The following is a 14,049-nucleotide window of genomic DNA, read 5'->3' as shown; positions in this document are numbered from 1 at the left end:
AGTCTACAATTTTCTAGCACCAGCTGCTGCCAACTTTCAAAATCATTATTCACGGTTATGCGGCAATTGTACTTTTTTATTTCAATTTCGTGAAAGGATTTACAATTCTGCATATCTCCGACCAAAATTGCCATTCCTATAGAATTTTCGAATATAAAAAAGAAAACATCTCTAAATCGTTAATAATTGATTGTCCTGTAAATTGTTATTCCAAAAACTAATAAAGATTTTTAAAACTTAAGTTTTCGTGCTTTTATTGGAGACAATAATATAATATAAGCGGTACCCCATACCCATGGGTTTCACTCACACATTCCAATCGGGCCTCTTCCTTACTAGAGCGGCCTTGCTTCTAGTCTATGATCTTTGAAATGCATAACTGTAGAAAAAATCTATAAATAATTACAAGATAAAAATAACTTTTTATATACCACGTTTTTAAATTTTCTGTTGAATCATATAAACATGACAATTTTATTCTATGTATTAATAAATACTTTTTTTGTACTAGATAGAAATACTGAATAAATATAGAACACTGAAATGTCATTTTGACATTTCATATTAATTTCTATAGTAACGCACGTATATTTTAATAATTTAGTTTGCTAGGATCCCCTTAGCAACCAATAATAGTGTTTTACTTTTTACGATTTTTTTTCCGAAATAACTTTCCATGCAAAACAGAATTAACTGAAAATTAATTCAATTCTGCTTAAAGGTGGCTAAAAGTATTAAAAAATATATTGTCATCGTGTTCTGATATATTCTACAAGTTTCAAATGTCTAGCTAGTCGGGAAGTTAGTTAAACAAGATTCGTATTGGACGAACAAGAAAAAATTGTACTGGACAAACAAGAATGCGAGCTAATAAAAACGTGGTAAAATAAAGTGCTAACCACGAAGTAGAAAATTTTGTCAATTTTATGGTGTTTGCAAAGACATTCACCGATCACGTCCAGAAACATTTCAATATTGTGCAATAATCATTAGAAATGAATCAGTATTTAACAAATTTTGCAATGTATTTGAGCGACATTTTGATTGTTGCAACGCAGTACTTTAATACGATGACAAAAACGATCAATATTTAGCATAATATTTATCAATAACTACAATGTTTCAATAACGATATTTCGCTAGTTCAAAATATTGCACAATTTTATTGGTCATTTGATTAACATATTATTTAAGATATTTGAAATATATTGTGCAAATCAAACTTTCGTTAAAATATATGTCGCAATTTACTAATTATCGGTCAATTTGTAAATATTGTTGAACAATATCGCTGCAGCTCTTAAAGTGTCGCTCGGTGAGATTGGCTACGTCCAAGGCTCGATGATAGAGTGTATTACTATGATTACTGCGCTGGTATTGATACATACACTGATACTGAGAGACTGAGGTGTTATGATCGAATGTCTTTCTATTAATCGTCTTTTGCTATTTATTTAAATAAATATTCAATACATGCAGCAAGTCTTTGTTGATGCAGGTCACTGTTGGGTAACCTGCTCCCATTCCGAGGCGTTTTGCTGATAAAACCTGAGGTAGTCGACCGTCATCGAAATATGTCACACTTGTAGAATGTGCTGACCGTAACTGAAGTAATATGCCATACTTTTATGACTTGCTGATCAGCGCGTTGTCGCAATTGCGCTGACATGGCCTGAGGTTGTTGACGGTCACATATGTATATCTCTATTTAAATAAAGATATACATTTTAATTAATTTACAACCTTTTTCTTCTGAATCATTACAACTTCTAAGCGTAAATATTCTAAGCAGTTGTTGTATGCTGCAACTTAGTGTTTCTTTAACACGGCCCTTGTAGATATTTTGCAAATATAATAATGTCGTCTGCAAATCGCAGATGACTAATATGTTCGCCTTCAATGGGCATTACTGTCATTACAAAGATTCTTCTATTTTAGTCTCAATTTAAAATATTTTTTTTGTGTCCAATGAATCCAGGATGTCTATTTTTTTACAGTATGTTAATACATTCATAATTAAAAGCATTTGAATATTCTTATGTCTAACAGGCAGTATTCACAAAAATCATAAACTGTACATTATTTTAGTTAGATACTTTATATAAAACTTGTCTATTTTCGAGTTCAAAACATAACGTACGTGGATTTTTCCAGATGTCCGACGTCTAGTTGTCCTAACATTATGTACCAAATCGTTCTTATAGACCGAACATAATATTATCATTATAATAGATTTAATTATTTTAATGTGCTATTTATACAATGTACGGTTATTTAGTTCTAGTTGAAAATATTTTTTAAATTAATTATAATATAGTTTAAATTTTCTTTTGTTTACACCTGTTATAATTATTATTATAGACCGTAATGGTTGGTAATAGTGAAAAATATTTTTGCCATATTACATTATGATCCTTTACAAATGTCGAGAGTACGATGATAAATGTATTTTATGAAAACAGTTCACTTAATTCAGAATTTTCTTTTGCTCTTAAGCGTACAATTCAATATCATTAACTTGAAATATCATAGGTAAGGCTACATTTTGAAATATTACTACTTTTGCTATTATACTTCTGAAAAATCTTCATTTTGATTTTCACTTAGTTGCGAAACCTATTATGCCAAATAGAAACTATTGCGATAAGATAGCTTACACAAACTATGTACTTAGGTTACCTATATTTCTGTTTATCCGGAAATTTGTACGTAAACATTTCACCGCAAGACACTTATTCGTGCGCCGCAGTACGTGAAACACGAGTTCGTGTAACATTATTAATCAAATGACGAATTCTTCGTTGAACATTTCACCGTGGAGTATATTTGTACTGTTAAATAGAAAATAACATCTAACGGTCCATTTAACACTGTTATCCAAGTCTATGTGGATAACAGGTACCGCTAGCTCAGGGTACAGGGTTTTCGCACTATCTCTCTGATGAATTCCAATCCTGTTATGGAAAGGACCATCAGAATCAATTGGTATCCGATGGATAATGTTTATCATATTGTTACAGCGGTTAATTGCGAGCATTGAAAACTAAACTCGAACTGGACGCCAAAGCCTTTTCTGTGAAACAAAAGAACGTAAAAGAACATAATATTACAGGATACAATTAAATTAAATAAAACACCGTGATAATTTAACCTCATTGTATTTAATATGACATTGTATTTAAAAATTAATGGTACTATATCGTAATAACAAATAATTACGAAAGTACAAAATGGCGATAGGTATAACGCTGAAGTCAAACCACCATCGTTCATAAACGACGATGTTATAATACATAAACGAATATTTACGTTACACAAAAGACACACTATCGTCTGCAAACTAAGATATTTATACAATAAATTCTCAGCAACTTAACCTAGCTTAAACTAAATATCCACATGTGAGTGAGGTTATAATTAAAACAAATACTTAAGATTAATTAATAATAAAAAATTTAAATGTATTTACAGCCGCATGGCGATTCCGCCAAGCGGGACTCGCTGAACCCACGTCTTCTTGTGTCAAAGGTCAACCAAAAAAGAAATGATGCAAGCGGATGTTGATCGGCCAAGGAACGATCCTCTCCACCACTCATCAAACCCGGCTGCTCGGAGTACCAACCGCAGGATTTTTGTGTTGCCCGCGAGAAGAAAACCTCTCCACTAATTAAAATTGTTAATTAGCCCGTAGGTGACGTCTGCAACGTCACAATACGTATGCTACAACATGTGAAAAAATTTTTGAGATGTCTTTACTAGGTTAGGCTAGGGGTAATTTAATTGGAACACTACATTTGCAAACAATCGCCACATATTTTATGATACGTAAAAATGTATTCCGCGGTGAAATGTTCAACGAAGAACTCGTCATTTGATAAAATGTTATACGAACTCATGTTTTACGTACTGCGGCGCACGAATAAGTGTACCACGATTAACTGCATACGTACAACTTACATGTAACCATATTTGTGTTATATTATTTTATTTAAGTTTTAGCCATATAAGATTTAGACATACTGATTTAGTAAATCGCCCGCAACGACCGAATAATCCGATTATTAAATCTTGCATCTCGGGTTAGAATAAATTTAAGTGTTGTTTTTCATTAAGTTTAGTGTTTGGACCTAGAGCATGGACCCATTAAGGGTTTTTTTTTTAATTATGTTATTAGAAACGATGCTCTTACTTTTTACTTTACTTTTTATACAAGGTGGACACAGTAGGTTGAGCAAGTAGCTAACATCCGTTTCTCGTAGAATGAAACTAGGTGTATAACAAAGCCTTTTCGTGGGGAGCGAAAATCCTCATTGGATCGTAGAGCCAATAATATTTTATAGATTTTGCTTTAAATTGTTAAATATTAATTTGAATTACTTAAAGTATGCTTCCTTACCCTTTTTATTCAATTTTGGATTATGAACTTTTTGCTGGAAACTGAGGAGTACTTACGTAAAATTACGTGAAATGTTAACCTTAAAAAAATAACCAGCTGAGATTTTTGTAGTAAAGTTTTTTCATAGTATACATATGAAATATATATATGACATAAAAACTCATGAAAGTTTGATGGCAACAACAGGGTAGTATTAATTAAGATACGCTTTGCATTAATTTCCAAATAAAGCTAGTTATGTGGAACTGTTATGATTTGATGAAGATAATATTTTTTATGATATCACATAATAGGTATTGACATTAAATCTGACATTAATCTTATTCACATAACAGGCTCTCGATGTACAAAAGAATTTGTTAATTGGATATTAGGTTTTTAAGATTTAGCTTTTGAAGTAATTCTACTTATTTATTTGGTCTAAGATAATAATGTCTCAAAATAATTAGCAAAATGCAACCAATCGAGCAATATTGATTAAAAGCTTGAATTTTACTGTTTTTAAATAACAGTTTACAGCACACTACCCAATCTATCGGGGGACACCGGTTAGGAAGCTGCAACCGTATGACCTATGGTACCTAGTTGCAAACAATTTTCTGTAAGTAACACCGATATAATACGAGTATTCTAACCCTGATTTTACTAATAAATATTTAATTTATGAAACAATTTCTCCATCAACTGCTATTTATTAATATTGAGTGGAAAAATCAATAATAATTTGTTTTGCAAAAAAAGAAACACTAATATTGGAACTGAATAAAACCATAGTAGGTAACACTTTATATGTTTACAATGTTGAATACAAAATATTGTATCCATGTCAAAATTCCTGTTGGTTATTTGGTTTACAGAAAAGACCGTTGACACATACACAAAGCGCTATTCTAAGAATTATTTTTTTACAAGAATATTTCACCAAAAAGGTTAATATCGCAAAAATAACAGGGAAACTTCCGGTTGCTAGCCATGGAATGGTATTAATGTGGTGCTTTTGTCGTTTACTAAGTATTCCATGTTAACATACAACGAAATTGCTTTATAAAATAACCCAACAAAGAAATAGTATAAACCCTTTGTAGGTGTCTCATTTGTTCTACGCATGTGATATATGAATATTATATAATTATATTCATATTTTTTTTGTTGGTCAGACATTTATTTGTTTTTATACAGTTGGCACTGTACGTAATTTTTATATTGTTTCTTAATATCAGACAAAGTGTTGCAAGTTTTTATTACGTTACTGTACATATTGCACATAAAACCTTTCCGCTTTATTAGTTTACGTTTATACCGAAACCGCTATCCATATTTGTTAAATTCACGTGCAGTGGAAAAATTCTTATACAGTTTTGTGTACAGTAGACTTTCTAGATGGCACAAAAGTTATGTTTTCTGTATAAATAATGTAGAATATATGTATTTTATTTATTACATTACATTTTAATTATTGATTATATTATAGATACCAGGGTTTTCAATTCTGGGATTCGATTAAACTTCTTGACCCCAAAATTTAAAATGTAATTCTGAAATTAGTTTTGTTGATTATTTCTTGACATAGCCACATATATTTTTTTGGTTCAGTGCTTAGTGAAGAACAATGAAAGATGATGAAACGAATAAAATTCAAATTTTCAAATTTTCACTTATGCCTTTTTGGCTTATTCTCGATACTAATTATTTTTTTCAATTGGCTGCTTCGAAGCGACAATTTGGACGAATTAAAAAAATAGGCAGCGCTTAATTAAAACACGATATTTATTTGAGAACAATAGTGTTGAACAAATACCTAATTATAAAATTCAATAAAATTTGAAATACATGCCTACTTAACAATAATCACGGTGAGTACATATTTTTAAATATTTTAAAAAAGTTAATTCATTTAAAATGATTAAAAGTCAATTAAAAAGGTACCAATCATAATCAGTATTGCATAATATATATTTTAAATATCATCAATTCTTCTTAAATTAATCTCAGTGTTCTTAATCTTTTCGAATTCAGATTCAACATTTCAGTCAATTTTATTTAGTATTTTTTTTCGTTTAAAAATAGGTATTTTACTAATGTCGATATTTGTAATAAAAATATAAAGAAAATACGCAGTTACCTACTTAATTTTAAAACACTTCAGATATAATATATCTACTAGATTTTTTTATATAAAAATATGACGATCAAAAGGACTTGAACCTATAACCACTAGATTCGCGCCAATGTGCTTTAGGAAAAATAATAATATTATTAACCTACGGGCGTCATATCTAATAACGATAAAATTTACTAGTAGTTTTTACATCAAATGCTATTAATAATTTAATTTCGTTAATTAGATTCAGTTTTTATCCTATTTGTTTTATTGTTTTTAAATAAGGTATCAATAATAAAGTTCCGTAATTATTTATCTATATTAGGTGTTTTCATTACAAAAGTTATCTTTAAAATAAAGAATGTGATATTCTCAAATCTTGTACATTATTATTTATAAAAGAAATAGTTTATTACAAATTAATATAAAAATGTATAATAACACTGAACAATTAAAATTAAATTTATAGTCAACTAAAACACTGAGATTATAATATAATTCTATCGATTATCAGTTGGGCCTATTTAAGTTGTGTAAAACTGATATTTTTCAATGTGATGTTTTTTGATACTATCGTTTTTTCAATCGAATTGAACAAAACTTATTAAAAATAGGTATACCTCTGTCAATTTTGTACATGATCATATATATTATATCAAATACCGCAGAACATAATCCAGGTTAATTGAATAATCGATATTTTTTCAAATGCCAAGGGTACTCTACGATTTACCCAGTATCTTCTCGCTACGCCTCTTAGATAACACATTTTGTGGTATTTCTTTCCCTTTATTTTCTCATCGTTGGCCATTCCCAGCGGATGTTAACAACACTTTCAAAAATATTACTACATTCAGGATCTTGATTATCTACCGAGCATTAAAAGAACGTGTCGGTAAAACTTCCATGTCCAATAATAAATTAATGTATTGACTTTGATTTCTTATTCATAGTCAAGTCACAAAAAATCATAGTATTTCATGGCTTAATAACCGGAAAAAAAATAAATGTCTTTTATTTTATCAAAATATATTATATAAGTAGGTACATACAAAAAATATTTTGGAGAAAGTAAAATGTAATATTATTATTGTTTATAATTAAATGGTTTTGGCACATACCTACCTAAGGGTTAATTTAGTATATTAAAATCTATTTTTCATGTCATAAAAATGGACAAGCACTAAGGCATCGGCTTATAATATCTTGAATCCCAGTTTCAAATCATGGGTCTGGCAAAAATACATATTGTTTTTTAGTGTGCGTTTAGAGTCAAAGTATAGACCTACTAGGTTGATCAAGTGACTACCATTCATTTATTGTAAAAACAAAGATCTATTAATACAACCCTCAACTCTGTGGAGGCTCGTATGATCGTACATAGTCAAAAAACATAATATAAACGATGTGTTACAAATACATTTTACAATATACATTTTGATTTTCATATTTTTTCACAAATCTGGACTACAGAAATTTTACTTCTAATAAAACTTTTGTGAAACGACTAACTTAACTTCTTATTTTAGTGTAGGTACAGCATCCCTTCAATTATCAATATTATGTACATGAAAAAAGGTAACAGTGAAAAGTTCATAATTCATTTTAATAAAAAATTGACAGATGATATTTTAATTCTCATATTATTAAGTAGTTGATGTAACAATAGTCACAAATCTACATACATTTCACGATATACTATGATATAAGTAACGAGAAGAGGTCCATAAATCATTTTTCAAGAGTCTGGTTGTGAAAATCATCTAAAATAAAAATGTAATTCGAGCCTAAATGAAAAGAAGTCTTCTGTTACGTTGTATGAATCAAATTAACTCAATGCTTAGGCATTGTCTGCCGTATAAACCAGATTTCATTAACTGAGCATCCCAATTGAAGATCGTAAAGACTTCAATAGCAATCTTCTTTCAACTATTATTATTGAAATAAATAAGTACATGTAATGCAGGAGTGGTGAATCTTTGTATGCGTGGGTGTAAATAGATTTTTAAAAACCAAGTACAGAGTTTTCAATTTTGAGCTTTAATTTAAAAAGAAAATTAAACGCACTATTTAGTAAAATACTTCCCAAATACAATAGTACATCGTCTCATATTATTATTCCCTAATGATATTATAATATTATATTGTTAGTAGTATAATATGAAGATAAAGATTTTTTTATCGACCAATATTGAGTCGATAGAGACTTCAATATTACCTATATAATAGTTTCAACAAGAAATTGAAGGCTGTTATAATCCACGATACAATCTTCCAACAAAGTGCTTCGATATTAAGAATTTTATTATTCACCGCGGTGAACATTTCAGAATGGTTTCTTATAGGATAGACAACAAAATGAAACGCTGAGAGGAAATGAACCTACCATTGTGAATGAAATAAACCATAAAAATATAATTTATTTTCAGGTAAACAATTTTAGAAAATTTTATACAATGAAAGTAATAATAATTTTCGGTATAAAACTTGACAATACCTGCTGAAGGGTTTATTGTCTTAGTTCAAAATATTATTTATACGAAATGATGCTGTTTATGATGTTTGTGTTTATCACGCTTTGTAGAAAATCTTTTCACAAATTAACAAGAGTTAGAAAATTATTAATACAAAATTTTGATATCTAATAATTATTACGGAAGCAATTATCGTCTCGTATAAAGAGGTTTGTTTGCAAAAACAATAAACTAAACAAATTAATTTAAATAAAACAATACATAGTATTTAAAGACGTTTTTGTAATGATGAGAACCGGTGTTATCCGCTTACTTAGAGTAACACTGTCATCAGTACTAATACTCATATAATTCTAAGTAATTCTGTCTTTATGCTTGAAAAATTCGATAAACATAATATAATACAGACGGCATTGAAAAAAGTATTATTCAAAAGTGCGATTTTGAGTTTAGTGCAATTATGTTTAAGGATTTTTTTAGGACCGTTGTCTGTCATACAAAAGTATTAATTATTTTCCAATATGCAATAAATATAAATATTTATTTTGATAATATATATATATAAATATATATATTAAATTCTGTATAAATTGAGATAGGTTTAAAATCACTACTTCTCAGGAGAGTCAAAATTGTTTTGGATTTCTTCATATGGGAACCTCTAAGTTCTCGTGTGAAAATTACTGATTCAATGGCGTTGATTTATTTGTCATGTCTTCTACTCTTATAATATGTATTATGATTAATTTACCATGCTTATTAGATAAAAATAATTTGTGTTTTTTTAGATATTTGTACACGTACATATTAGGTATTTATGTCTACTATCAGAATCGATATTTTATCACAAAAATCTACTTAATGAAATAAATAAAAAAGATTTCTAATTATACACATTTTATTTTTTAAATAAAATAAATTGACTTTAAAACTATTTAAAAATATATACATTACATAATATTAAATTTAGTAAACTAAATTTAAATAATAAATGTGACCACAAACGGTATTACATATTAATAAGATTTAATCTTTGAACGAATTTACAGTTTGTAACGTTTTTTTTAATTGTAAGTTTATCTTTGACTATAAATAAAAAATATTTTATTTGTAATGTTTTTAAATACGTATTTATTAATGAAAACACTTTATAGGGTTAATTATCAACAAGTCTCAAATTGCAGTTTCGTATTGAAGTTTCATGTTTTTCCACTTGGTATCTCTAGTAGGTGGAGTATTAACTTTTAAAAACAACTGTATTCCGTCATATATTTTTTTTTAAATCAACAAGGTATTTTCTATATTATTTATAGGATTTGGTGATGAGTATTAACTATGATAGTAATTACATAACACCGTTTACTTGTTTTATTATACAGGTACCTATAAAATAATATGTTAAGTTATTTCTTTCTGCAAAAATCACAGAAAGCTAACATATAAAAATATTTTTTTAAAGCCTGTTGTTTAAAAATCAACTTCTCAAAATTTATAACAAATTCAGAAAATAAAGTTAATCTCACTTATATGGAAAATATTTTATTTCACAAACAGAATATATTTAAATATTTATGTACACAACAAAAGAATATCGCATAATCTTCATCTATTGGGGGAGTGTTTTGAGCGCAAAAAGTATAATACTTTAGAAACATAGCTTATTCGTTATAGTATTGTTAAACTCTTCTCTGCTTCTAAAATACCATTTTTTTAGATGGACGACTTCCCAGCAGTCTGAAATTTGTAAAATTTAAATATTTAAGTCTTTCAACACCACAAATTTTACACGGAATGTTTTATTTTGGTTTGTACACAAGGTAATATAACACAATTATGAAATTTATTTGATTACGGTGGACTTTTACAAACGTAAAACAGTAGTGAAAGTTAATTTTAATAATATATCTAAACTATTCTATCTTGAAAATATGTATTTTTGAATGAAATATGATGATTATAATAGTGAGAAAAAAATCCTTTTGTTAACAAAACTTTTGCGTCAAAGAGAAATACAAACAACTCAGTACTTTAAATATAGGTAGATATAGTATAAAGTATTTATAAGTAGATAATAATATTCTGAATAAAAATAATTGGGTACATTTGAAAAATTGATCCAATAAAATAACAAGCTAAGATTTTTTTTCCGTCTTCTCACCTTATTTAAGTTTACAACAGTCAGATCTATCAAATGAAAAGGTCCCGAGAAATGAAAAAGATAGCTTATATTATTGATGTTTATAAACTTGTACGATATCACAATAATAATAATATATGATATTTTAAAATATTGCCTATTTTGCTTTTTTAATCTAGTCAGCATAATTTTGCAATAACATCATTAACACCCACGATGACCGCTCGGCTTAAGCGTCGGCCTATAGCGTCGTAGGTCCCATGTTCGAATTATGGGTCTGACATATATTGTTTTTCAATTTGTGTATGAGTCATAGTATGGCCCTTATAGGTTGAGAAGTGTCTGACATCCATTTCTCGTAAAAACAAAAATCTGTTAATACAAATCTCTACTCTGTGGAGGCCCATGTGATTTTATTAGGATCGAACATGATCGAAAAAAAATATTGATGTATTTGCAAATCCCCATAAAATAATTGACAGAAGTGATTGCTTTTAGATCTTTTTGTGTAGAAATATCGACTTTAATTCGCGACAAAAAACAACAACATAGATTTGGTTGGTATCCTAATTGTTTATGGCTATTAACCTACCATAACAACATTTAAAAATAGGACATAATTTAATTAAATATCTTTTATTGAGACAAGTTTTATATTTATGATGAATTGAATTATAATATATTGAGCCTTCTGTCCGACCTAACTAACTTTTTCCTTTAAAACAATAGTATTTCCGCAAAAATTGTAAGTACTTGTTTGCAGCATATTGTTGAGAACTTTTTGCCAACCATATTTTTTTTTCTATTTTTTCCCCGGAATCGAAGACGTGACCTTATTTTAGTAAGTTAATCTTGTCAAAAAAATGTGTACTCAGTTATCTAATATTTTTCGCCCAAAATTTACAAAATAAGTCACCAACACCAAGGATCACACCTTTTTTAGCTTTTTTTCATCTTCCGTTTTCTTATGATAAAAATACAAAAAATCGACAAAAATATTTTTTTTTTCACAATAAAGGACAAAACTTTTTTTCTAGTATTTTCTACAATAGAATAAATAGGTAGGTATATATCAAAGATACCGTGCTCAAATAAAAAAAACATCGTAAAGACGGACGGTCATTATATTTATAGTACAGAATTTTATGATAAAAATAATTATTAAGTTAAATTTAAAAATACCAACATTGTCGAAATATTATTAGTAAAAAAATAAATGCATTGGAATATTATTTATGGTCACTTTTATTCATTTTTGAATCAAGATTGTAAACGATGATAACTATTGTATTTATTTTTTTGTTACAGGGAAGAATTAAAAGATGGATAAACAGTTAAAAGTTGATAAAAATGAGTAAGTGATTTTAATAGGCTCTAGATGTGCCATTAAAAACAATATATTGAATAATGAACATATTCATGATTAATTCAATATGAACTTTTTTCATACATAAATTCTGTGCTAGTGAATAGTACTAGTAAGTAAAGATGCATTAGCTAAAGTACTTAAAATAATCACAGAACGGAGACGTAGTCGGAGAAAGCAGTGCAAAAATGGCGGCCAATGCTAGTGAGCCGTTGTTCAAGTACTCGTATCTTGAAACAATGGTTGCAGAGATGGAGGGAAATAACAGTATGCACATGGAAAACACTTCCATGATAATGGAGCAGAATGAGTACATATTCGACAGGACGGACGTCAGAGCGATTTTCATCACACTTTACACTCTCGTGTTCTGCTGCTGCTTTTTTGGTGAGTGTAAACCATTCCTAGTATTTTTTTTTTTAAATATTTATGGTCACGTTCATAATCCTCTTTTATTATTATAACTGAATAAGTAAAAAACATAAGCGTATATTTCTGTTATTATTTTTAAATTTATAAAAAAAAATACTTTGATAATGATAATAATTTATTTGTTGTCCCTTTTCCACAATAATTATGATATTAAATTATTACCGTTTTTTATTTTGACAGAAATTTTTAATTATCAATTTGGAATAATTTACTAGTTTCTGTTTTTTAGATAATATTATAAAAATATTTCTGTTTTTAATAATATAATAGGTAACTGACTTCTTTTTTATTTAAACATTTAGTAAATGCAGTATGTTAAAAAAACTCAGAAATCTAAAAAATGCTGTATTGATTAGAATTTAAACCTCATCTTTCATTGTCCGGGTGAGTGTTTTTATCGTTTAAGTTATGTATACACCTACGAGCATTAGTAGGAAAGTGCAGCCCGTGAAATGCCGCATTACATACCGTGCTCATGTGTGTACGAGGCATATTATGGTTTTTATAAATTAATTCAATTAACTACGCAATCCAATGTTTTCAAATTCATTCAATAAATCACAATCATCTTTGTTAAATGGCGTCCAGGGTTATCTAAATTTATTTAAAATTGCGTTGCTCTTGTAAATAGTATTTTTTTTTTTGATTCCTGGTGCTATAGCCCTATGTAGGTATTGACCTCCTCCAGCACCTGCCTCTGTTTCCTGTTTCTGTTCAAACCACTTCCCTCCATTTTACAACGTTTTTCTTAGCTCGTATTCTTATTTATCCGGTGGTTTTTTGTCCGGTACAAATCTTGCAATCAATTTTTAACTAACTTCCCGACTAGCTTAACATTTAAAACTTCAAAACACGACGCTAATGCATTTTTTAATACTTTTAGCTATCTTTAAGTAGAATTGAATTCATTTTCAGTTAATTCTGTTTTGTATGAAAAGTTATTTCGACACCATTATTGGTTGCTAGGGCCTCTGGGGTCCTAGCAACTAAATTAATAATATATATACGTGCGTTACTATGGAAATCAATATGACATGTCAAGTACAATTTTTTTTTGATCGTTTAAGCTTGTCAAGTCAAATTTATATGATCGTTGTATGTAAAAAGTTCTTTTTATGTTATGTCTAGAGACTTTAAAACATT

The 14,049-nt window shown here is 28.5% G+C and overlaps 2 protein-coding genes across 2 annotated transcripts in view; both read left to right on the top strand.

The window, feature by feature from the left end:
* Positions 1-14,049, top strand: part of LOC147066095 (trissin receptor-like) — a 345,308-nt gene that overhangs the window by 108,855 nt on the left and 222,404 nt on the right. The window lies entirely within an intron of this gene.
* The window catches only part of LOC147066097 (trissin receptor-like), a 39,370-nt gene continuing 37,983 nt past the window's right edge, over positions 12,663-14,049 (top strand). Inside the window, exon 1 of the mRNA XM_085955723.1 lies at positions 12,663-12,861. Within this exon, the coding sequence (XP_085811849.1) occupies positions 12,663-12,861 (199 nt within the window). The remainder of the gene's footprint in view (positions 12,862-14,049) is intronic.

The sequence above is a fragment of the Rhyacophila brunnea genome, unplaced genomic scaffold (assembly GCF_057557595.1).
Source record: "Rhyacophila brunnea isolate RB1 unplaced genomic scaffold, BYU_Rbru_1.0 scaffold_5, whole genome shotgun sequence".
NCBI lineage: Eukaryota > Metazoa > Arthropoda > Insecta > Trichoptera > Rhyacophilidae > Rhyacophila > Rhyacophila brunnea.
This window is presented reverse-complemented; position numbering and strand designations above follow the sequence as displayed.